Source organism: Mobula hypostoma, chromosome 6 (assembly GCF_963921235.1).
Source record: "Mobula hypostoma chromosome 6, sMobHyp1.1, whole genome shotgun sequence".
NCBI lineage: Eukaryota > Metazoa > Chordata > Chondrichthyes > Myliobatiformes > Myliobatidae > Mobula > Mobula hypostoma.
In genome coordinates this window covers 23,133,076-23,156,899 of record NC_086102.1, presented here as the reverse complement: position 1 = coordinate 23,156,899, position 23,824 = coordinate 23,133,076, and the positions used below count along the sequence as shown (strand labels likewise).

Below are 23,824 nucleotides of genomic sequence, written 5' to 3'. Positions count from 1 at the left end.
GCAGCGGTTTCCAAAATGCTTTATGCCATGGACCAAATACCATTAACCAAGAGGTCCATGGACCCCAGGTTGAAAAGCCCTGGTATAGAGGCACAGTGTTCTACAGCGTGGAAGCAGGCACAGATATTAGTCTCCTACATTTCAGACCCAGAACATTGCTCTTGTACAGGTCACCTCTGCTGGAGAAAAGTTCACACTGTTCCAAGAACCTGAATTCCTCCTTCCTGCTCCATTCCCTCATACGTTGTCCTCTGATTCAGATCTGCCCTATCTTCCTATTTCCCCTCACTAGCATGTGATTCCAACCCTTGAGGTCCTGATTTACAAACTTCTTCCTAACTCCCTGTATTCATTCAACAGTACCTCATCTATATTTCTACTTATATCGTTGGTTCCAATGTGTACAACAGTCTCCAGCTGGTCACCCTTCCCTCTTGAGAATTTTTTATGTTGGCAGAGATACATCAGCACCTGGGAGGCAACATGCCATTCCAGAGCAACCAATGAAGAAATGAGCAAGAAGGAAAAACCAATGTGGGATGTGAGAAAATCACACCACCATTCAATATTATCACTTTTGTTACACTTTTAGTCTCATCACTTTGCCTCTCTCTCCCAATACATTATGGCCCTCTTAACTGTGCCTTCAAAATCAAGTTCAAGTTGAGGATTATTGTCATTCAACCGTACACATGTATGCCGTCAAACGAGACAATGTTCCTCCAGACCAAGGTGCACAACAGAGTACATTTAACCCACACACATAAAACATAAAGCAATATTTCCATGAATAAATTAACAAATAATAAGATGTGTTTGTGACACAAGTTAAAAAGTAATAAGTATAACGCTATTAGCACTTCATGCATGATCATGCCTGGGTGGTGGCAGGGAGTTCAGTTGTCTTACGCCTTGAGGGAAGTAGCTTTTTCACATCCGAACAGTTCTTAATGCTACAGTACCTCCTGCCTAATGTTAGGTCAAAGAGATTGCTGGATGGAGGGGAGGGATCATTGACAATGCTAAGGCCCCTGCATACACTACACTCCTGATAAACATCTCTGAGAGATGGTAGAGAGAGCCCCAATGATCCTCTCAGCATTCCTTGAAATCCTTTGTGGGGACTTGCAGTCAGTTGCCTTATAATTCCTGAAATCATATGGTGATGGAGCTGGTGAAGACCCTCTCAATGGTGCTTCTCAAAAAAATTGGTTAGAACAGGGGTTGAGGAGCCTCAAACCTCAATCTCCTCCAGAAGTGGAGATGCTGCTATGCTTCCTTTACGTGGTGTTGAGGGATCAGATGAGATCATCCATTGCATGCACTTCCAGAAAATTGGTGCTTCTAACTCTCTCCACAGATACGTCGTTTATGTACAGTGAGGAGTAGTAATCCAGCATATTCCTAAAGTCCACAATCACCTCTTTGGTCTTGAAAATGCCTTCAAAACCATGTAGATGCACATTGACCCAAGGGAAATGTGTCTCATCTCCATCACTCTCTATCAACAACTCTACAGTCGCAACACTTCAACATAAAGGTTCCTGGGCATCTCTACTTTACAGAAACTCGTGGGAGAACCATCTCTCCTTCATTAACAAAAAAGGCTCAGCAGAGGATGTACTTCTTGTAGCAGTTAATAAAATTCCATCTTTCCAGAATGTACTGGTGCAATTCTGGAGAATTATGGCCATTGTGGAGAGCACCCTCCCATCAGCCATTACTATCTGGTTTGGTGCAGCATTGTCTCACAATGTATGAAAACTATAGCAAACTGTCATCTCAGCAAAAGGGGTCATTGGCTGCAGTCTACCATTACTGCAGGACTTGTAAATGTCCGGGACAAAGAAGACAAGAAAAATATCTGCAGACACTACCCACCTTGCCAACTGCCTTTTCCAGAAGCTCCCTTCAGGAAAGCACTGTATGGCTATTACAACAAAATGTTCACACCATCTTATAAGTTTCTACCCCCGCTCGGTTCATCTGATTAACCGTTCTATTTACCTCACCCCACAGCCTCTATCTATTATCTCAGTCACTGTCCTGCACTGTAAAGGCTTTAAACTGCTTTTTATAATGCTGATTACATTGTAAATATAGACTGGTATGTATGCATTTATGCACATTTTATTCCATATCCATATTCAACTTCTAAGTTTATCCTTACATAATCCATTATTCTTTATAACTATTGAACATTGTTGGTTTTAGTTGCATGCCATGCCAACACACCAAAGCAAATTACTAATATGGTGAATAAAGTTGATCCTTGAAAGTTGATCCATATTGTTTGCCCAGACCACACCACTCCTGACAGCACCACAACGTTGATGTAAACATGGATGAGTGAACTGAGCGCTCAGGGTGAGATGAAAGAGACTTCCCTTAACATCCAGGCAGAATTTTAGTGAGTGGTGTCAAGCTACCTGGTAAAAATGATGTCACTGGCAATCAAAGGGAATACATTGCAATAGTTGGATCATAACCCTCACAAAGAAAGATGGTTGTAGTTAGTATGGGTCAATCATTCTGGTCCAAGGACTTCATTCCCAAAGTTCCTCAGAACAGAGTCCTCCATCCAACCAGTTTCAGCTCCTCCACCAATAACCTTCCTTCCATCCTCAGATCAGGTGATCACTGACATTTGCTTATTGTTCTGTTCCATTCACAAGCCCTCAGTAAATGAAGGAGCCCAGTAACACTCCTGTCACAAAAAGTTTGGCGATAGCCATCTCGGACTTGCCTATTAATGAGGGCCAGTTGGAGACCTCTCACTGATCTGTCTGAGACTGAGAGCCAGGAATGCAGTCCCATCTTTCACTGGTACTCAAACACTCCATTATCATCTTCGGTACTTTTACCCAGCCTTTGTTTCTCTTCAGAGCTTGGAGAGATAAGAAACGTCACAACCACCCAGGTTACTCTGGAATTGGATGGACTTGAGAAATACACCAACTACAGCATACAAGTGCTGGCATTCACCCGGGCAGGCGATGGAGCCAGGAGCGAGCAGATCTTTACACGTACCAAGGAGGATGGTAGGTTGATACGAACATCCCCACTGTCCTTGACTTACTGCCTCCTCTCACTCAGCTAACATTTTATCCAACTTGAGCACATCCTTGGGTTCTCTAGGCTGTACTGTTACTGCTCTATTTGCCATGGAGGAGTTTGTCAAGCACCTTACAAAGTCCATGTAGGTCACATCAAATGTTCTACCGTTGTTGTAGCCGCCTCAAAAAATTAAGTCAGTCAGACACAGCCTTTCTTAACAAGTCCGCACTGTTGTTGATTAACCTGTGTCTCTCATTTACACCACTTGTGGGCACACTGGGGGGCTGAGGGTGTAGCAGGGATTCTGATTAACAAAAGGAAATGTGAAACTCGATTGTTAAACTCACTCTAGAAAGCTGAACTCACAATTTAGCAGTCAAGGCAAGATAAATTTCTTTCCTATTTTCCGAATGGTTTTCCACCTAGTAGCAGCGCCTCCACCTGGCCGGGGTGAGGAACAGCCGTCATATCAGGCAATCAAACAGCTGATCTTCGTAGACAGTGTAATGTATTTCAAATTACCATGGAACAGCCGGCTTGCTAACACTTCTTCTGGGAGCTGATGCACTTCTACGAGTTATAAAAATATCGATCTTTCTTTCTCTTTGATTTTACATTGAATATATATCTTTATACTGCAACTTGACTGCTTTGAATTATAACATGGCTGATGTGGTACAGGTATAAAGAGAGAGTCTTCATTTAACCCTCTGCCTGTATTTTCACTTAGCAGAGAGTAAACACAAAAACATTCTGTAGATGCTGGAAATCCAGAGTCATTCATACAAAATGCTGCAGGAACTCCACAGGGCAGGCAGTACCTCTGGAAAGGAATAAATAGTCGATGTTGCAGGCAAGACCAATCATCAGGATTCATGATCCCGATAATCCTCATGGTCTCATACTGATAAAGGGTCGAAGCCCGAAGTGTGGACTGTTTATCATTTTCCATAGGTGCTGCCTGACCAAGCAGAGGGTAATAAGCAAACAACAGGAATTCTGCAGATGCTGGAAATTCAAGCAACAAACATCAAAGTTGCTGGTGAGCGCAGCAGGCCATGCAGCATCTCTAGGAAGAGGTACAGTCGACATTTCAGGCCGAGACCCCTCGTCAGGACCAACCGAAGGAAGAGTCAGCAAGAGACCTGAAAGTGGGAGGGGGAGGGAGAGATCCAAATTGATAGGAGAAGACAGGAGGGGGAGGGTCAGAGCCAAGAGCTGGACAGGTGACTGGCAAAGGGGACATGAGAGGACCATGGGACAGGAGGTCCGGAGAGAAAGACAAGGGCGGGGGGAACCCAGAGGATGGGCAAGGGGTACAGTCAGAGGGACAGAGGGAGAAAAAGGAGAGTGAGAGATTTTGGTTCCACGTCCCATTCCCATTCTGACATGTCTATCCACGGCCTCCTCTGCTGTAAAGATGAAGCCACACTCAGGTTGGAGGAACAACACCTTATATTCCGTCTGGGTAGCCTCCAACCTGATGGCATGAACATCGACTTCTCTAACTTCTGCTAATGCCCCACCTCCCCCTCGTACCCCATCCGTTATTTGTTTGTATGCACACATTCTTTCTCTCTCTCTCCTTTTTTTCCCTCTGTCCCTCTGACTGTACCTCTTGCCCATCCTCTGGGTTCCCCCCCGCTTGTCTTTCTCCCCGGACCTCCTGTCCCATGATCCTCTCGTATCCCCTTTGCCAATCACCTGTCCAGCTCTCGGCTCTATCCCTCCCCCTCCTGTCTTCTCCTATCATTTTGCATCTCCCCCTCCTCCTCCAGCTTTCAAATCCCTTACTCGCTCTTCCTTCAGTTAGTCCTGACGAAGGGTCTCGGCCTGAAACGTCGACTGTACCTCTTCCTAGAGATGCTGCCTGGCCTGCTGCGCTCACCAGCAACTTTGATGTGTGTTGCCAGAGAGTAATAAGTTTTTTTTAAAAATGAAAACCCAACTCAGCTGAAACTCAAAACAAAGGTGATAAATAAGTTATATAACAAGCCGAGGTCTCACCATCAAGCTATGCCAGAGATCGATTGCAGATTAATGAGAGGGACTGACTTTTGCTGTCTGAGTCAGCACACAGACTGCTTAAACCTCCTGGGATGTTCCCTGTGGCAGATGAGGCCAGGATTGATCGCCAGTGTATTTCTTCATAAGATTGTTTAATCAATTTCTTCCTCCAGGTTTGGAAGGGCTGAGATAAATAATTTTCATAACATTATTTGTCAAATTCTGGCTGTGTTGCATTTGACTTCAGCTGTCTTTTGAAGGCCCGTAAGAAATACTTTTGGGATATTACAGGTTCGTGAAGGAGCAGAGCAAGATGTTGAGGTGCTGGAAACTAAGCAGATTCTCCAGTGATTAGTGGACAAGTACAAATTCATGGGGAGTGGTAGTTCATTTCCCAGACTATGCTGTCAGCTCAGCTCAGTCAGGACAAAAAAGTGCTGTTAAAATTATTTGTTAATATGGAAGAATCAAAATCAGAATCAGGTTTAATATCACCTGTATAGGTCGCAAAAATTTGTTAACTTTGTGGCAACCAGTACAATGCAATATGTGATAACCTAGAAAAAATTTTGTTTAAGTAAATCTATTACAGTAAGTATATATATAGTATATTAAATAACTAAATTAAAAGTTGTGCAAAAACACAAATTCTATATAAAAAGTTAAGTCAGGTTCACATGTTCAATGTCCATTTAGGAATCAGAAGGCAGAGGGGAAGAAGCTGTTCCTGAATCACTGAACTTTAGGCTTCAATACCTCCTTCCTCAGAGTAATAGTGAGAAGAGGGCATGTCCTGGGTGATAGGGGTCCTTAATAATGGATACTGACTTTCTGAGAAATCACTCCTTGAACGACAGAGCTCCTTGAACTTGAAGCTCCTTGGACTATGGGAGCTAGTACCCAAGATGGAGCTGACTAATTCCATAGATTCACCACACACTGGCTAAAAAAATTTCTCTGCACCTCTGTTTTAAATGGATGCCCCTCTATCCTGAAGCTGTGTGCTCTTGGTATTTGATCTATGCCTAACCACGCAGTCATGTATACATAGAGAGTAGAGCAGGGGGCTAAGCACACTCCCCTGAGGCGCGCCAGTGTTGATCGTCAGAGTTTGTGAAGCCGAGGATCCAATTGCAGAGGCAGGTACAGAGGCCCAGGTTCTGAAACTTCTCAATCAGGATTGTGGGAATGATGGTGTTAAATGCTGAGCTATAGTCGATGAACAGCATGCTGACATGGGTGTTTGTGTTGTCCAGGTGGTCTAACACTGTGTGGGGAGCCATGGAGATTGCATCTGCCGTTGACCTATTGTGGCGGTAGGCTAATTTCAATGGGTCCAGGTCCCAACCATTTTCCCATCCACTGAGGTCAGGTTAACTGATCTATAATTTCCTTTATGCTGCCTCCTTTTTTTAAAAGAATGGAGTGACATTTGCAATTTTCCAGTCTTCCAGAACCATGCCAGAGTCCAATGGTTCTTGAAAGATCATTAATAATGTCTGCACAATCTCTACCGCTACCTCTTTCAGAGCTCTAGGGTGCAGTTCATCTGGTCCGGGTGACTTATGTACCTTTAGGTCTTTCAGCTTTTTGAGCACCTTCTCCCTTGTAATAGTAACTGCACTCACTTCTCTTCCCTCACACCCTTCAACACCTGGCACACTGCTTGGTGGTCTTGAGGGCATTCACAATAGAGGTAAAAGAAAATAAGAAACTAAACACAAAGACTGACAGACAAATAATGTGCAAAAGAAGACAAACTATGCAAGTACAGAAAAAAGAAAGAAAGACACAAATAAATAAGCAATACTGAGAATATGTGGAGTCCTTGAAAGTGAGTCCATAGGTTACAAAAATCAGTTGAGTGTTGAGCTGAGTAAAGTTATCCACACCAGTTCAGAAGGCTGATGCCTGAAGGGTAATAACATATTATCATTCCTTCCCTGAAAGTCATTGTAGTTATTCATTTGTATTACTCCTGCTGGTGGTGAATTCCTCTTTTTCAACGTTCTCTGGTGATTGGATTCATTAGCAATCCCTAATCTTGGTGTGTAATTTTTTTGTTAATTCACTTTCTACACATATTGGTTGCTTGTCAGTCTTTGTGTGTAGCTTTTCATTGATTCTGTTGTGTTTCTTTGTTCTACTGTGAATGCCAGCAAGATAATGAATCTCAGGGTAGTATATGGTGACATGTATGTACTTTGATAATAGATTTTCTCTGAAGTTTTTGAACTTTGTACTTTTGTGTATATACATACCTGTGCATGTGACAATAATCTCGACTTTGACTTTGATAACCACGTGGCAGGGAAGGTAGCAGATTCTGCCATGGAATTGGAAGAGGAGGCAGCATGGATGGGGTTGGATCAGGAAAGGTGAAGGATTAGCCTATGTTAACCTATGGAGTGGGAAGAGAAGGCATCATGAATGGGGTTCGATGTAAACCATAGGGAGGTGGCCCATGTGGAGCACAAACTCTCCATAGACTCATAGGGTTCACAGCCCTTAGTCTCTGTTTTGAATTCAAGTCATGATTTCCATTTTCTGGTGTAGTTCCAGGTCCCCCTGGTGGAGTGAAGGCAGCAGCAGCTTCTGCCACAAGTGTGGTAGTTTCATGGCTTCCCCCGCTGAAGATGAATGGCATCATATGGAAGTACACCATATTCTGCTCCCACCCTTTCCCAACGGTAAGAAACAATTAATTATGAATGCCGAGTGCAGCAGCATGCCAGCTTAGCAGTTAGTCCAAAAACTTAAAACTTCTGCTTAAACTTTTCCTCATCTGTTTCCTCCATTAAAATTGGACCAATAGAGGAAGAGAGGTGACAAGATGGAGATGTACAAGATGAAAGAAGGTGTAGATCAAGTGAACAACCAGAGACTTTTTTCCCAGGGTAGAAATGGCTAAAACGAAGGGGGCATAATTTGAAGTGATTGGAGGAAAGTATAAGGGGGATGCCAGAGCATGTCGGACGTAGTTTTTCTTGGTACATGCTGCCAAGGGTGGTGGTAGAGACAGATACATTTAGGTCCATTTAAAAGACTCTTAGATAGGTACATTAATAAAAGCAAAATAGAGGGCAATGTAAGAGGGAAGGGTTAGATTGGTCTTAGAATAGGTTAGAAGGTCAGCACATCATCATGGGCCCAAAGGACCTGTACTGTTCTATTTCTATTACCGGGTCAGAGATCCTACGTTGCTGATTGCTGACCTTGAATTCCATCAACAAGTCCTAACTGGCCACAAGTCCTCCAATGGTTGCCCATCAAACCTTGGTTCCAAAACTGAATTGACAACTTTGACAGCTCTGTTGATTATCAAAATAGTCAGGAATTTTTTAAACATTGATTTCTGATACCTATAAGTATTAACTGCTATTAACAATGAAACAAACAATATTAAAACTTAAAGACTATTCAAGAAGTTAGAAATTAAACTCAAAAAAGACACTAGAATACTTTTAAGTGGAGTAGACTCCAGTCAATTGGGCCATTGGTTAATTGGGGTGGCCACTTATTTAGGCCAACTCTTAAAGAACAAAAACGAATCAAAAAAATAGCTGGGATTTCCTTCGATTATTTGGAAAACTATGTCGCTTAATTGAGGCTGAAGACTGTTGCTAACTAATGTCAGTCGTGGGCACTTGTGTCGCTGTTGGACACTACACTGTGCTTCACGCGAACAGTTTTTAAGTAACATCATCTCAGTGTGTTTCTGTTCAAAAAGCACTGATTTTTGTCACTGATAGCAGTAAGATGATTCATTAAGGCTTGGAGATGCAAGAAATGGCCAGAAATGAAAATGAAATGATTTCACTACTTCAACAAGTTAGGTACTACAAAGAATTTGAAGGTATTGACATCATCTTGAATGTTACAATGAGAATGAATATTTGAAGGATACAATCATCAAAAGGATTGCATGAAGCAGTCCATTATCTATATTAGGTGTCTATGCTGATTTTTTTTCTTTTATAGTCAATAAGAAAAACACAGCAGTGTACACAGGAGGAATTCCTCCGTCAATAACTATTAGGAATTAATACACAGTTTTTAGTACCATAGTAGTATTGATAGTGTTCTAATTTGTTCTGAATTTCACTTAAATGCTTAATTTGTTACTCAGTTAAGTGGTAGTTAGTCTTTTTTATACCTTTTTAACTATTTCCACAAAACTTTGGCTATTTGGGGCAGCCACTTAATTGGGCCAAAATGTACAGGTCCCAGTGAACCAGAATCCACTGTATTTAAAAATACTTAAAATTAATTAAAATAAATGAACTTAACTCTTCATTTTTCTTCATAATTCAACAAACCCTATTGAAATCAATGTCAGGATCAGGTGTAACCTGAAGCAGTCAGAATGTGCAAGGTAGTTTCTCAGAGTAAGTGATGGAGAATCTCACTATGATAATGAGGTGCTACACACTAAGGTGAGATGTCCAATAGAAAAATGAATTGAGATATTTTGTGCTAGGTATTGCTAAGGCTTTTGTGTTCAGCTATACACTTGGAAGTCCAAGACCTGTGATATTTAAGTAAGTAATTGGTGGTCAATGCTCCAGCAAAATATGGGCCAAATGTTTCTGAACGTGGTCGTGATCAAGCTCTGTCTGTTCTCCTGTGAAATACCTTGGCATGGTTTAGTATCTCCTTGCAAGTCTTTGATATGAGCTATAACATGGCTGTGATTAGAAACTCAATCTGTGAAATATAAATTATTCATTGTGTGATTAAATAACTTGATAAAATGTTAAGTTAGTTAATTTGTTCCTTTTTTAAAGAATATTAACGTGTAAACGAACTGATTTGAATTGGTCAACAGAGGGGAGACTGACGGTAAGAAGGGTGACGGTAAGAAGGGGATGGCAGTATTTTGAAACAGGAATTTGTAAGAGTTGGGTATTTGAAATAAATCACAAAATTCTGGAAGTATTCAGTAGGAAAGATATTTAACAGTTAGATTGGGGTTGATTGCATTTAGCTCTTTATTGTCCTGTATGTTACTGAACATAGGTGGTGAGTGATGAATTTGAATGCAGTTTCACAAATCCCAAACAACCAGATGTCCCCTGACATCACACCTTACTGTGATGCCCAGCTGGCTCGCATTGATCCAGTCCTGACTGCATGTATTAAGTAAGCAAGTGAATTTATTGACAACCAATCTCATTAGCACAGACTTTGGAACTGCTCAGATTGATATCTTATATGCTCACTAATTGCTTCAACTATATTCAAATTGACGACATTGGTCTGGAGTTCCAGGATTAGGTTTGTCATTGGCAGCATCATCTCTTCTGAACCTGACCTCTCTGAGAAAGCAACAAAATGCCCTGAAAAGGATGGTCTTACCTCATTTTAATACCTCGTATTGCTCAGTTGTTGACAAAATGTTTCCAGGTCATTGCGTAAAGCACTTCTATGGGGAGGACAGTAATTAAACACTCTCCAGACAAAATCAATAGAATAATTATTGCATCTTCAACTTTGATGAATTGCAATAGTATAATTTAGAATCCAGTCCCAGGTAAGATAAACTACAGTGTATTTTCTTAAATCTGCTCCTGAAGATGCTGTTGGTTTCGAGGTAACTGCATTGAATAAGGTCCTAGCCTGTTCAACCTCTCTCTGTAACTCAGTCCTGCCATCATAGGGTTATAGGATCACAAACACGAGGAAATCTGCAGATGCTGGAATTTCAAGCAACACACATAAAAGTTGCTGGTGAACGCAGCAGGCCAGGCAGCATCTCTAGGAAGATGTACAGTTGATGTTTCTGGCCGAGACCCTTCATCAGGACTAACTGAAAGAAGAGCTAGTAAGAGATTTGAAAGTGGGAGGGGGAGATGGAGATCCAAAATGATAGGAGAAGACAGGAGGGGGAGGGATGGAGCCAAGAGCTGGACAGGTGATTGGCAAAAGGGAAATAGAGGATCATGGGACAGGAGGCCTAGGGAGAAAGAAAGGGGAGGGGGGAAAAGCCCAGAGGATGGGCAAGGGGTATAGTGAGAGGGACAGAGGGAGAAAAAGGATGTGTGTATATAAATAAATTAAAGGTGTAGCTATGGGCACCCATATGGGTCCTAGCTATGCCTGTCTTTTTGTTGGCTTTGTGGAACAATCCATGTTCCAAACCTATTCTGGTATCTGTCCCCCACTTTTCCTTCGCTACATCGACAACTGCATTGGCGCTGCTTCCTGCATGCATGCTGAGCTCAGCGACTTCATTAACTTTGCCGCCAACTTTCACCCTGCCCTCAAGTTTACCTGGTCCATTTCCGACACCTCCCTCCTCTTTCTAGATCTTTCTGTCTCTATCTCTGGAAACAGCTTATCTACTGATGTCTACTATAAGCCTACGGACTCTCACAATGATCTGGACTATTCCTCTTCTCACTCTGTCTCTTGCAAAAATGCCATCCCCTTCTCGCAATTCCTCCGATTCTGCCACATCTGCTCTCAGGATGAGGCTTTTCATTCCAGGACGAGGGAGATGTCCTCCTTTTTTAAAGAAAGGAGCTTCCCTTCCACCACCATCAAATCTGCTCTCAAACGCATCTCCCCCATTTCACACACATCTGCTCTCACTCCATCCTCCCGCCACCCCACTAGGAAGAGGGTTCTCCTGGTCCTCACCTACCACCCCACCAGCCTTCGGGTCCAACAAGTAATTCTCCGTAACTTCCGCCAACTCCAACGGGATCCCACCACTAAGCACAACTTTCCCTTCCCCCCTCTCTCTGATTTCCGCAGGGGTCGCTCCCTATGCAGCTCCCTTGTCCATTTGTCCCCCCCATCCTTCCCCACGGATCTCCCTCCCAGCATTTATCCTTGTAAGTGGAACAAGTGCTACACATGCCCTTACACTTCCTCCCTCACCACCATTCAGGGCCCCAGACAGTCCTTCCAGGTGAGGCGACACTTCACCTGTGAGTCGACTGGGGTGATATACTGCGTCCGGTGCTCCCGATGTGGCCTTCTATATATTAGTGAGAACCAACGCAGACTGGGAGACCGTTTCGCTGAATGCCTACGCTCTGTCCGCCAGAGAAAGCAGGATCTCCCAGTGGAGACACATTTTAATTCCACATCCCATTCCCATTCTGACATGTCTATCCACGGCCTCCTCTACTGTAGAGATGAAGCTACACTCAGGTTGGAGGAACAACACCTTATATTCCATCTGGGTAGCCTCCAACCTGATGGCATGAACATTGACTTCTCAAACTTCCGTTAATGCCCCACCTCCCCCTTGTACCCCATCCATTATTTATATATTTATATATTCTTTTTCTCTCTCTCCTTTTTCTCCCTCTGTCCCTCTCACTATACTCCTTGCCCATCCTCTGGGTTTCCCCCCTCCCCCTTTCTTTCTCCCTAGGCCTCCTGTCCCATGGTCCTCTCATATCCCTTTTGCCAATCGACTGTCCAGCTCTTGGCTCCATCGCTCCCCCTCCTGTCTTCTCCTATCATTTTGGATCTCCCCCTCCCCCTCCAACTTTCAAATCTCTTACTATCTCTTCTTTCAGTTAGTCCTGACGAAGGGTCTCGGCCCGAAACGTCGACTGTACCTCTTCCTAGAGATGCTGGCTGGCCTGCTGCGTTCACCAGCAACTCTTATATGTGTTGCTAGGGTTATAGGAGTACAGTATAGTATTTGTTATATTTATAAAATAGATTTTAAAGAAATGTAAAATTTTCATGTGTGAACCTCCAATCCTAGGACTCACTAACCTGGGGGAGGGAGGGGTCACCAGCTCTCATCCATGGGACCCACTGACCTTGGTCATTGACAATGGGGAAATCGCTTGCCTCAATTGTAGAGCACTCCAACCATCAGCTCCTGCGTCTAACTCCTTATTTACTGTCCCTAACATTTAACTCCCTCCAAACCCTGTCCCTCAACCCTAACTCCTGAGCTGCCTCCAAAACCAACCCTATAAACTTAAAAGTCATCTAAGTCTGAACAGTGACCTCAACAGACATTGCAGCTTGAGGCCATCTTGATCAGAATCAGGCTCCTGTCCCTCCTCTCTGATGACAGTATTGAGAATAGGGTATGACACAGCCTTATGATGGATGCCACCTTCTTCAAGATGTCCTCAGTGGTGGGGAGGCTTGTGCCCATGATGGAGCAGGCTGATTTTATGACCCTCTGAAGCTTCTTATGGTCCTGAGCAGTGGGGGAAAACTATCCACAGGGATCCACGAACATCAACTGGGTGGAAAGTGGCATGACCAACTCTCCCTGGTCTCCACCCATGAAGACCGAGAAAGGCACCAATCCAACGGGGCGTTAGTGAAAGTCATGGCACGAGCAAACACATGGCATGCAAGAGAATTCCAGGAACCGTGGTTTTCCGCGACAATTCTGTAAACAAATACATAGACCTTGATCCTATTTATGAGCAAATACTGGCAAAATTCCAGGCCGCAATGCATGAAGTTCGCCGTGAAATCAATCAGTGATGAGATTTCCTCCCATGTCGCAAGTGAGTTTCCAAAATGATTGGTATCTATATAAAGGCCTAGCATTCAGAGGACACGCCACATCAGCGTATTGATGAGTTCTCTTTGTATGGGGACGAAACATTTGCAAGTAAGTTGCCAAGATCGGAGAACAACTCAACCCAACCATCGACGACCTGAGCGACACATTTTCTGAATTATTTCTACTCGGGCAGCATTGTAAGCAGCAACAGAACCAACTTGTCCCATTGTGCTTTGTGATGACCTGTACTGAGCACAATGAATAATTGATAACCAGGCAGCCAAAATTGTTAAGAATCAGAAGATGCCTGCACGTAGTATACTCTCCCACACAGATCACGGATGCGTGGTGTTGTGGCAGCAATATGCATGGCAAAGATCTGGATGTGTACAATCCACAGCTGATTCTGGGCCAATTGTAAATTCTGAATCTAAGACTAATAAAATTCTGGTATTAATTGTAAGAAATACAGAACAATAGTAGGTAGGGATAGATCACCACACAATTGTTTAGTAACCATAGACCATAAGACACAGGAGCAGAATTAGTCCATTTGGCCCATTGAGTCTGCTCCACCATTCAATCATGGCTGATTTATTATCCTTCTCAACCCCATTCATCCGCAATGCCCAGCAATCCCTCGATTTACCCTAAACTAATCACGGGACAATTTACAATGGCCAATTAACCTACCAACTGGTACATCTTTGCACTGTGGGAGGAAACCAGAGCACCCAGAGGAAACTGACGTGCTCATGGGGAGAATGTACAAACTCTTCACAGGCAGGGCGGGAAATGAACCCAGGTCACTGGTACGTAAAGCATTGTGCTAACCGCTACACTACAGTGCCACTAAATTCTTGTAATCACAGTACGTTTATATTTAATGCAGTTTCATCTCAGGTGGCAGAGGGAAGGCTATTGATGAAGTAATTGAAGGTGTTCCTGTTTAAGACAGTAAAGTGCAGAATTTCTGTAACAATATCCTGGAGCAGCTGCGATTGATGTTCTGCAGTTACACCTCCCTTTGTTCTAGTTGTGGAATGATTATGATGAGGTGATTTCAGTATGGGACTTTAGCAGACCTGCATTTTCCTAGTGAGTTATCGTGACATGGAATTCTTTATACTAAGTTGAAAGATACCAATAAAAGTAAACACAACAGATTCTGCAGAGCAACGGATACAAAATTCTGGAGGAACTCAGTCAGTCAGGCAGCATCTGTGGAGAGAAATAAACAACTGATGTTTCGGGCCGAGGCCTTTCATCAGGGATGAACGATCCCGTCCTCCTGAAGGGGTATCAGCCCAAAATGTCAACTTTGTTTATTCTTCAGCAGAGCTGCTGCCTGAACTGCTGAGCTCCTCCAGCATTTTGCATGTGTTCTGAACAAAAGTACACAGATGGATTTAAGGAGAAAGATAAGGTATACAAAGAGGGACTAAAGTAATTTGCTCTACCATGTCTGTAATAGATTGATTAAGTCCATCACAACCTCTGGGCTTTTTCAGCTCTACGGGGCCTGTCACTTTACTGATTTGTAATTGTCTAACCATTATGCATGTTTTCATAGAAAGTTTATTATCCTGATTATCCCCTGTACACTGTCACCAAAGCCATTAAGTTCACATTTCTCTAACAATACTGCATAACTGCTTGTTGTGCAGAAATATTTCTCCTACATTCTCCTTTCAGAAGAGATTTACAGCAAGCAGAGAGCCTTGTGTGTTTACTACACACCAACACTTGGTTTTACACTAGTTGGACAGTAGAGGGTGCTAGATCCTGTATAAACAACTAGCAAACTATTCCACCTCTTTCTGCTGGCCCATGTTTGCACCTGTCCTTTGTTCTATCAGCTCCATCCTCTTGGCAACCAGACAGTGCCAGGGGCACAGAAATGCTAACAACAGGGAACTCAGTGCTGGAGGTTTCGTGGACAGACCGAGAAAGCTCTGCTCAGTCAGTTCCCCAAAACCTGATGATCTCCAGTCTCCAGGGACTGCTGTTCCTGGGCTGTCCTGACATCTATCGTAAATAGCATGTACTGGCAGGCTCCGAGCTTCTCTACCAGGAATCGTGAGGACTAGTTTAAAAAAACTGACTGTGAGATCTGAGAGTTAGCTAACCAGTGGTGAGGACCAAGAAGATATGGTCAAAGGAGATGGAGGAGCAAATACGGGACTGCTTTGAGTTGAAGGACTGGGCAATATTCAGGGATTCATCTTCAGGTCTGAATGGGTACACTACAGTTGTCATCGACTTCATCAAGACCTGTGTGGCTTTTGAAAACGTACCGGGCATACCCAAATCGAAAGTCATGAATGAACCAAGTGATTCAGAGTACGCTAAGGGCTAGATCTGTGGCATTTAAGACCAATGATCCAGATCTATACAAGAAGTCCAGGCATGAACTATGGAAGGCTGTCTTAAGAATGAAGAAACAAATCTGATTGAGGTTAGAAATGGAAACGGATGCATGTCAGCTTTGGTAGGGTTTACAGGCCATTACTTTCTTCAAAGCAAAATCTGACATCGTGAAGGGCAGTGATGCTTCACTCCCAGATGAGTCCAATTGCTTAAGAGCATGCTTTGAAAGGGAGAATAAATCTATGCAAGTCCCTGCAGCATCCGGTGACTCTGTGACCCCTGTCTTGGAGGCTAAAGTCAGAAGATCTTTCTAGAGTGTGAACCTTCGCAAGGTGCCAGGCCCTGATGGTGTACAAGGTAGGGTTCTGAAAACCTGTGCCAACCAACTGATGGGAGTATTCAAGGCCATCTTTAATCTCTCACTGCTGCATTTGGAGTTTCCCACTTGCTTCAAAAGGGTGGCAATCATACCAGGGCTCAAGAAGAGCAGGGTGAGCTGCCTCATTGACAATAGCCCGGAGGCGCTCTCATCTACTGTGATGAAGTACTTTGAGAAATTCATCATGGCTGGAATCAACTCCTGCCGAAGCAATGACCTGAACACGCAACAATTTGCCTATCACCATAATAGATGTACAACAAATGTAATCTCACTGGCTTTCCACTTGGCCTTGGATCACCTGGAGATTAGTAATACTTATGTCAAGGCTGTTGCTTATTCACCACAGGTCAGTGTTGTACACAATTGTACCCTCAGTTCTAATAAAAAAGTTTCAAAACCTGACCTTCTATACCTCCATCTGTAACTGAATCATTGGCTTCCTCACTTGAGAGACCACAGTCTATGCTGAATGCAAATAACATCTCCTCCTTGCTGATAATCCATACTGGTGCACCTCAAGGATGTGTGCTTAGCCCATGGCTCTACTCTCTCTATATACCCACAACTGTGTGCCTAGGCACAGCTGAAATGCCATCTATAAATTTGCCAATGACATAACTATTTTTGGAAGAATTTCAGATGGTGACAATGAGGCACACAGGAGCAAGATAGATCAGCTGGTTGAGTAGTATCACAGCAACAACCCTGCACTCATTGTCAGTGAGACTAAGGAGGTGGGGCATTAGCAGAAGTTAGAGAAGTCAATGTTCATGCCATCAGATTGGAGGCTACCCAGACAGAATGTAAGTTGTTGTTCCTCCAACCTGAGTGTGGCTTCATCTTGACAGTAGAGGAGGCCGTGGATAGACATACTGTATCAGAATGGGAATGCGACATGGAATTAAAATGTATGGCCATTGGGAGATCCTGCTTTCTCTGGCGGACAGATCGTAGGTGTTCAGCGAAACGGTCTCCCAGCCTACGTCAGGTCTTGCCAGTATACAGAAGGCCGCATTGGGAGCACCGGACACAGTATATCACGCCAGCCGACTCACAGGTGAAGTGTCACCTCACCTGGAAGGACTGTTTGGGGCCCTGAATGGTGGTGAGGGAGGAAGTGTAAGGGCATGTGTATCACTTGTTCCGTTTACAAGGATAAGTGCCAGGAAGGAGATCGGTGGGAAGGGATGGGGGGGACGAATGGACAAGGGAGTCGCATAGGGAGCGATCCCTGCGGGAAGCAGTGGGGGGGGGAGGGTAAGATGTGGTTAGTGGTGGGATCCCGTTGGAGGTGGCGGAAGTTACGGAGAATTATATGTTGGACAAGCAGTATGGCTTACACCAGAAATGAACAACAAATTCATTAAATGGAACTGGACAGTGGCTCAGTTGTTTCAGTCATTACACAAAATGAGTTTGAACAGCATTTCAAAGATACTGGACTGAAGCCTATGGATATCCATCTGAGAACTTATACTGGAGAAAAGATAACTCCTGTGGGAATGACATTCGTGACAGTGAAATACAACAACCAAAGAGCCACATTGGGCTTGTATGTGGTAAAAATAGGAGAGCCAACATTATGGGGCCATGATTGGCTGAGACAACTACTACTTGATCGGAGATCCATCCACCATTTGCATTTCACAGGAGGCTGAAGGAATTCTTTCCAAGGTTAAGGAGAGCCCACAGGCAATGCCGGTGGACCCTGTAGCCAAAAATAATGGATCTGTCAGCATCTGTGGTAATCTTAAGGTCAAAATCAACCCAGTATTGAAAGTAGATCAATACCCTCTGGCCAGGATAGAGGATATCTTTGCAAATCTTTCTGAAGGGAAGCACTTCAGCAAGGTGGTCTCAGCAGGGGCCTACTTACAGATGGAGATGGAAGAAGAATCCAAAATATTTCTCTATGTAGACACTCACAATGGGCTTTAACACTATAATAGGCTTATTTTTGGAGTAGCATTTGCACCTGCACTCTTGCAGAAAGCTACAGACCAGGTGCTGCATGGCTGCCCAGGCACTGAGTGTTACCTGGATGACATCTTTGTTACTAGTAAAGATGAAAAGAAACATCTCCAAAATCTCAAGTCATTGTTAAAAGGATTAGAAGATTATGGTCTGAGAGCACAATGCAACAAGTGTGAATTCTTTAAACTAAGCATCACTTACTCTGGTCATACCATTGCCACACATGCATTAGACAAGTATGCTGAGAAAATTAAGGCAATGGTGGATGCTCCAAGGCCTAAGGATGTGTCACATTTGTGGTACTTTATAGGATTTGTTAATTACTGTAACAGGTTCCTGCCAAACTGGCTACTGTCCTCCACCCCTTGAACTCATTACTACAGATTGGGAAGAAATGGTAATGAACAAAAACATTGTGAGGTGGCTTTCCAAAATGCAATGGTGAATCAGACATCATAATCCACAGCGTCCAGTGAAGCTTGCTGCGTCACCTCACCTTACGGTGCAGGTGCAGTCATGTCCCATGTTCCGAGTGATGGAAGTGAACATCCCACAGCCTTTGCATCATGTTCCCTTACTGCAGCAGAGAAAAATCACAGACAGATTGGCAGAGAGGTCTTGATTCTGGTTTGGGGTGTAAAACGTTTCAACCAGTACTTGTATGAGAGAGAGTTTACCCTTGTTACTGATCATCAACTCCTAGTGTCTATTTTCAATCCACTGAAGGGTGTTCTACTAACAGCAGAAGAACAAATACAGAGATGGGCTCTGTTCCTTGGAGGGCACAATTACAGGATCGAATTCACGAGGCTGACAAATCATGGAAATGCTGATGGTTTGTCCTGTTTACCCTTGGAAAAGAAAACACTTGAAAAATTTACAAAAGAGGACACTCCTCTTGACATATTCTCCCCTATGGAAATCAAAAGTATCCCCATTATGGCAGAGATGACGTAAAGGTAAACCAGCTCAATTCAGCAGCTTCAGACCATCTCAGTCCCACTCCCAGCATCTCGCAGGTCCTCCTTTACTGCTGCCCCGACAATCTCTGCTGCTACTGCTCCCGCTCCCACACCCGGACCAGAGCCGACTCCCACGACCATAGAGAAACAGAGTATTCCACCACCAGGCAGATATTCTGGAGATCCTGATGGTTGCAGGAATTTTATTACCCAATGCGAGCTGACATTCCAAGCCCAGCCTGGTCGTTGTGGTGATGATGCGCGAAAATTGGCGTACATGGTCAATCTTCTTGAATGACCTCCACTCAGCCTGCTCATCGTTTTATGGGAACAAGGATACCCCACAGCCCAGTCATTCTGACATTTCCTGGCAGAGTTAAGGGGGGTTTTTGATCTTCCAGTGCGGGGTCAGGAGGCTGCGCACCGACTCTTGGACCTGTGCCAAGGCAGAGGAACGGTGAGAGCCTATGCAGTTAAATTCCGTACCCTTGCAGTAGAGACAGATGGAATGAGAGATCCCTCATCACTGCCTTCCAGCGTGGACTGAACGCAGGGGTCCGGCATGAGATCACTGTCCAGGACGAGCAGGATAGTCTGGATGACCTGATTAATCTGGCTATTCATGTTGACGACCGGGTAACTGAGTGGAGCAGGGAAAGAATGTTTCAAACTTCCTACGTGCCGCCAGATCACTGTCTTTCCTCACCCTCTCCCCCTCCCTCATCTGACCACTGTCATTCCTCACCCTCTCCCCCTCCCTCACCATCCAGCATCCAGCCCACGGAGGAGCCTATGCAAGTGGGGCGCATGTGCCTGTCTCAGGAGGAACAAGAGCAGTGCCAGATATCAGGTTCCTGCCTCTACTGTGGTGATCCGGGACACTTCCGGGCGGCATGGTCCAAGCATCCAGTAAAAGAGAAAACCCGTCAGCAGGGAGGGGAATCCTAACGGGTCGGTTCTCTCTTCAGTCAGCTTCCCCCAATTCTGTAATGCTCACAGCTTCCTTGTCGTGGAGATCTCAGACCCATGAACTTCAGGCGTTTATTGACTCCGGTGCAGCCGGGAATCCTATGGACATCTCTCTCGCTCAAAGATGGGGAGTTCCAACTCAGGAATTAAGAGAAAAGATCCACGTCAAGGCACTGGACGGTCGACCTCTGGGAATGGGCCAGATCCACCTTTCCACCCGACCCCTCCAACTGGTGCTCGAAGGCAACCATTATGAAAAGATATCTTTCTATCTGGTTAACTCACCTGTACTTGGTCCCTCCTGGTTATCCCAACATAACCCACAGATCGATTGGTCTCTGAAGGTACTCCAAGTGTGGGGACCGGCATCCCTGTCTACCTGTCTGGCTCCAGCTCAAGTTCCGTTCCATGAATCCCCTCCTGTGTCAGCTAAGGATGTGGACCTGTCTGGGATTCTGAATATGTGGATCTCCTTGATGTTTTCAGTAAAAGAAAGGCCACCACCCTGCCCCCACACCGGCCATACAACTGTGCCATAGACCTCCTACCTGGCACTAGTCCTCCCCGGGGCCGGCTCGTTTCCCCCCCTCGTCTTGAAACAGTGGCCCAGGAGGAGTACATTAAGGAAGCATTGAGCATGGGGTTTATCCATCAACCTTGCCAGCAGGAGTGGGCTTCTTTTTTGTGAGCAAGAAAGATGGCAGGCTCCATCCCTGCATCGATTATCGGCCCCTGACAATATCACTGTGAAGAACTGCTATCCTCTTCCCTTGCTGGCGTCTACATTTGAACATCTCCAGGGTGCAACCATATTCTCCAAAATTGATCCGTGCAATGCTTATTATCTGATTCGCATAAGAGAAGGGGATGAGTGGAAAACAGCTTTCAACACTTCTAATGGACACTATGAATACCTGGTGAGGCCTTTTGGTCTGGCCTTATTCACTGTATTCCAGGCCTTGGTTAATGATGTGCTCAGGACATGTTGAACCAGCCTATGTTTGTGTATTTAGATGACATCCTTATCTATTCCCTCTTTCATCAGGAGCACATCCAGCGTGTCCGGAGAGTACTCAGACATCTTCTTGAAAAGAGCCTGTACTCCAAGCCTGAAAAATGTGAATTCCATAAAGACCAGGTGTCATTTTTGGCCTATATACTTACCCCATTCAGTGTTCAGATGGACCACAGTAAAGTTCAGGCAGTTGCAGAGTGGCCCAAACTGTCTGCAGTCAAACAGGTATGGCGCTCCATGGGGTTTGCGAACTTTTATTGCCGCTTCATCCAGAATTTCGGCTCTATCGCGGCTCCAGTTAATACACTCACCAATAAGACCCCAGCAGGTTTCCATTGGACGTGCGGTGTTGACCAAGCATTTTCAGAGCTAATGCGACGTTTCACCACTGCCCCACTGCTGCAACACCCAGAGCCTTCTCAGCCATTCATTGTCGAGGTGGATGCATCAGATGTAGGCAATGGAGCTGTCCCCTCTCAGTGCTCTTCTGCGGGTAGCCGGCTGTACCCTTCTGCCTTTCTTTCCCATCACTTGACTCCGGCCGAGAGGAATTACGACATTGGGAACCAGGAGCTTCTGACTGTCAAGGAGGCCCTGGAGGAATGGGGACAGTGGTTAGAGGGGGCAGAGCATCCATTCTTGGTCTGGACTGATCACAAGAATCTCTCCTATATTCAGGATGCTAAGAGACTCAACTCTCGTCAAGCTTGGTGGGCACTCTTCTTCACATGGTTCAATTTCATCCTCACTTATCGTTCCAGCAGCAAGAATACAAAGGCTGACGCTCTCTCCTGGTAGTTTGACGGATTTGAGAACAATGCCATTCCAGAGCCCATTCTTCCTCGCTCATGTATCGCTGCTCCAGTGATCTGGGGAATAGAGGCAGAGGTGAGGGTCGATGGGGGACCTCCCAACCGGCTGTTTGTCCCTGCTGCAGTGCATTCCAAAGTGTTGGAATGGGGTCACTTCTCCCGTCTGGCTGGACATCCGGGAATTCAACGGGCTCAGGAGTTTATAAAGAGATAATTTTGGTGGCCATGTATGTCCCATGATATCCACGACTTTATATCTACCTGTCCCACCTGCACTTGGAACAAGACATCACACCAGCATCCTGCGGATCTATTATGTCCACTGCCTGTGCCCCACTCCCCCTGGTCCCACCTCTCAGCAGATTTCTTCACTGGTCTGCCCCGTCTAATGGAAACACCACTATTTTGGTCGTTGTGGATCTTTTTTCCAAGACTGCCCATTTCTTTGCCCTCCCCATGCTCCCTTCGGCTCATGAGACTGCCACAGTCATGGTTCAACATGTGTTCAGGCTCCACTGCTTTCGTCAAGACATAGTGTCTGATCGTGGACCACAGTTCATTTCCCGCTTTTGGAAGACTTTCTGCTCTCTTGTAGGATCCCCGGCCAGCCTCTCATCTGGCTTCTACCCCCAATCTAACGGCCAGACTGAGAGAGTGAACCAGGAGTTGGAGACAACCCTGTGCTGTCTTGCCTCTTCCAACCCCACATCCCAATCACTCCCAATAACTTCCAGTCATCCTCCATCGGTATGTCTCCCTTTGAATTCCAGAAGGGATTCCTGCCCCCGCTCTTCCCTGATCAGAAGATTGTCATAAGAGTTCCTGCCGCTGAACAGCTGATCCAGCACTACAAGCGCACCCGGAGACGAGCCAGGGCTTCTCTGCTGCGCGCCCAGAAACAGCGTTCCCGGCAGGCTGACTGGCTCCGTCGACAGGTAAGGCCATGCAAGCCAGGAGAGGAGGTCTGGTTGGCACAAGGATCTTTCCCTGAAAGTTGAGAACCGGAAATTGGCACCGCGCTATGTGGGATCGTTTGTAGTGGAAAAGGCCGTCAACAACGTGTCCTATAGATTGCGTCTACCAGTATCACTGAAGATCCACCCAGTATTTCATGTTTCCCAGCTCAAGCCAGTAACTACCCTCCCTCTGGCTCCAATCACCCCACCTCCCCCTCCTCCCCGCCTGGTAGATGGTTCCCTTGTCTATACTGTGCGGCGCCTCCTGGCATCTCGCCGGGTACGTGGTAAGGTCCAGTACCTTGTGGACTGGGAAGGGTATGGCCCAGAAGAACATACTTGGATCCCGGTGAAGGACATCTTGGACAAGTCGCTGATCTGAGACTTCCAGTGGACGCAGGTCTGTGGTGCCTCAGGGTCTGCGCCTCGAGAGGGGTCCCTGTCACAACCACGGATTCAGCAACGCAGTAGATATGGCAATTGCACTTGTGAATTTGCACATGTTAGCTAATTATTATTTAATCATGACAGTACTTAACTCCATACTTGTCGTCATAGTGCTTGTCGAGTCTTGGACAGAGCATAACAACGGCTCAGTTCTGTTTTGCATCTGCCTTGCCTGAGAAATTGGACTTTCAAGTCAACTGACTCTGAAGAATAGGGGCATTCATTTAATATTTAGATGTTCTTTTCAGCCACAGTTGTAGGCTTCGTTTTCCTTTTGAGAGTTTTAGTTAATGGCCTAGCGTTTATTGTTTATTTTCCATTTAACACTGTTCGTATTAAAGTCTGTGAACTATTGACCTGCTTCAGTGTCTCTCAC

At 45.0% G+C, this 23,824-nt stretch overlaps 1 protein-coding gene across 2 annotated transcripts in view; it reads left to right on the top strand.

Moving 5' to 3' along the window:
* LOC134347866 (cell adhesion molecule DSCAM-like) overlaps positions 1-23,824 on the top strand; it is an 804,792-nt gene that overhangs the window by 663,709 nt on the left and 117,259 nt on the right. For both annotated transcript variants that reach the window (XM_063050412.1, XM_063050413.1), the window contains 2 exons: positions 2,886-3,041; positions 7,621-7,754. In XM_063050412.1, the coding sequence (XP_062906482.1) occupies positions 2,886-3,041; positions 7,621-7,754 (290 nt within the window). The remainder of the gene's footprint in view (positions 1-2,885; positions 3,042-7,620; positions 7,755-23,824) is intronic.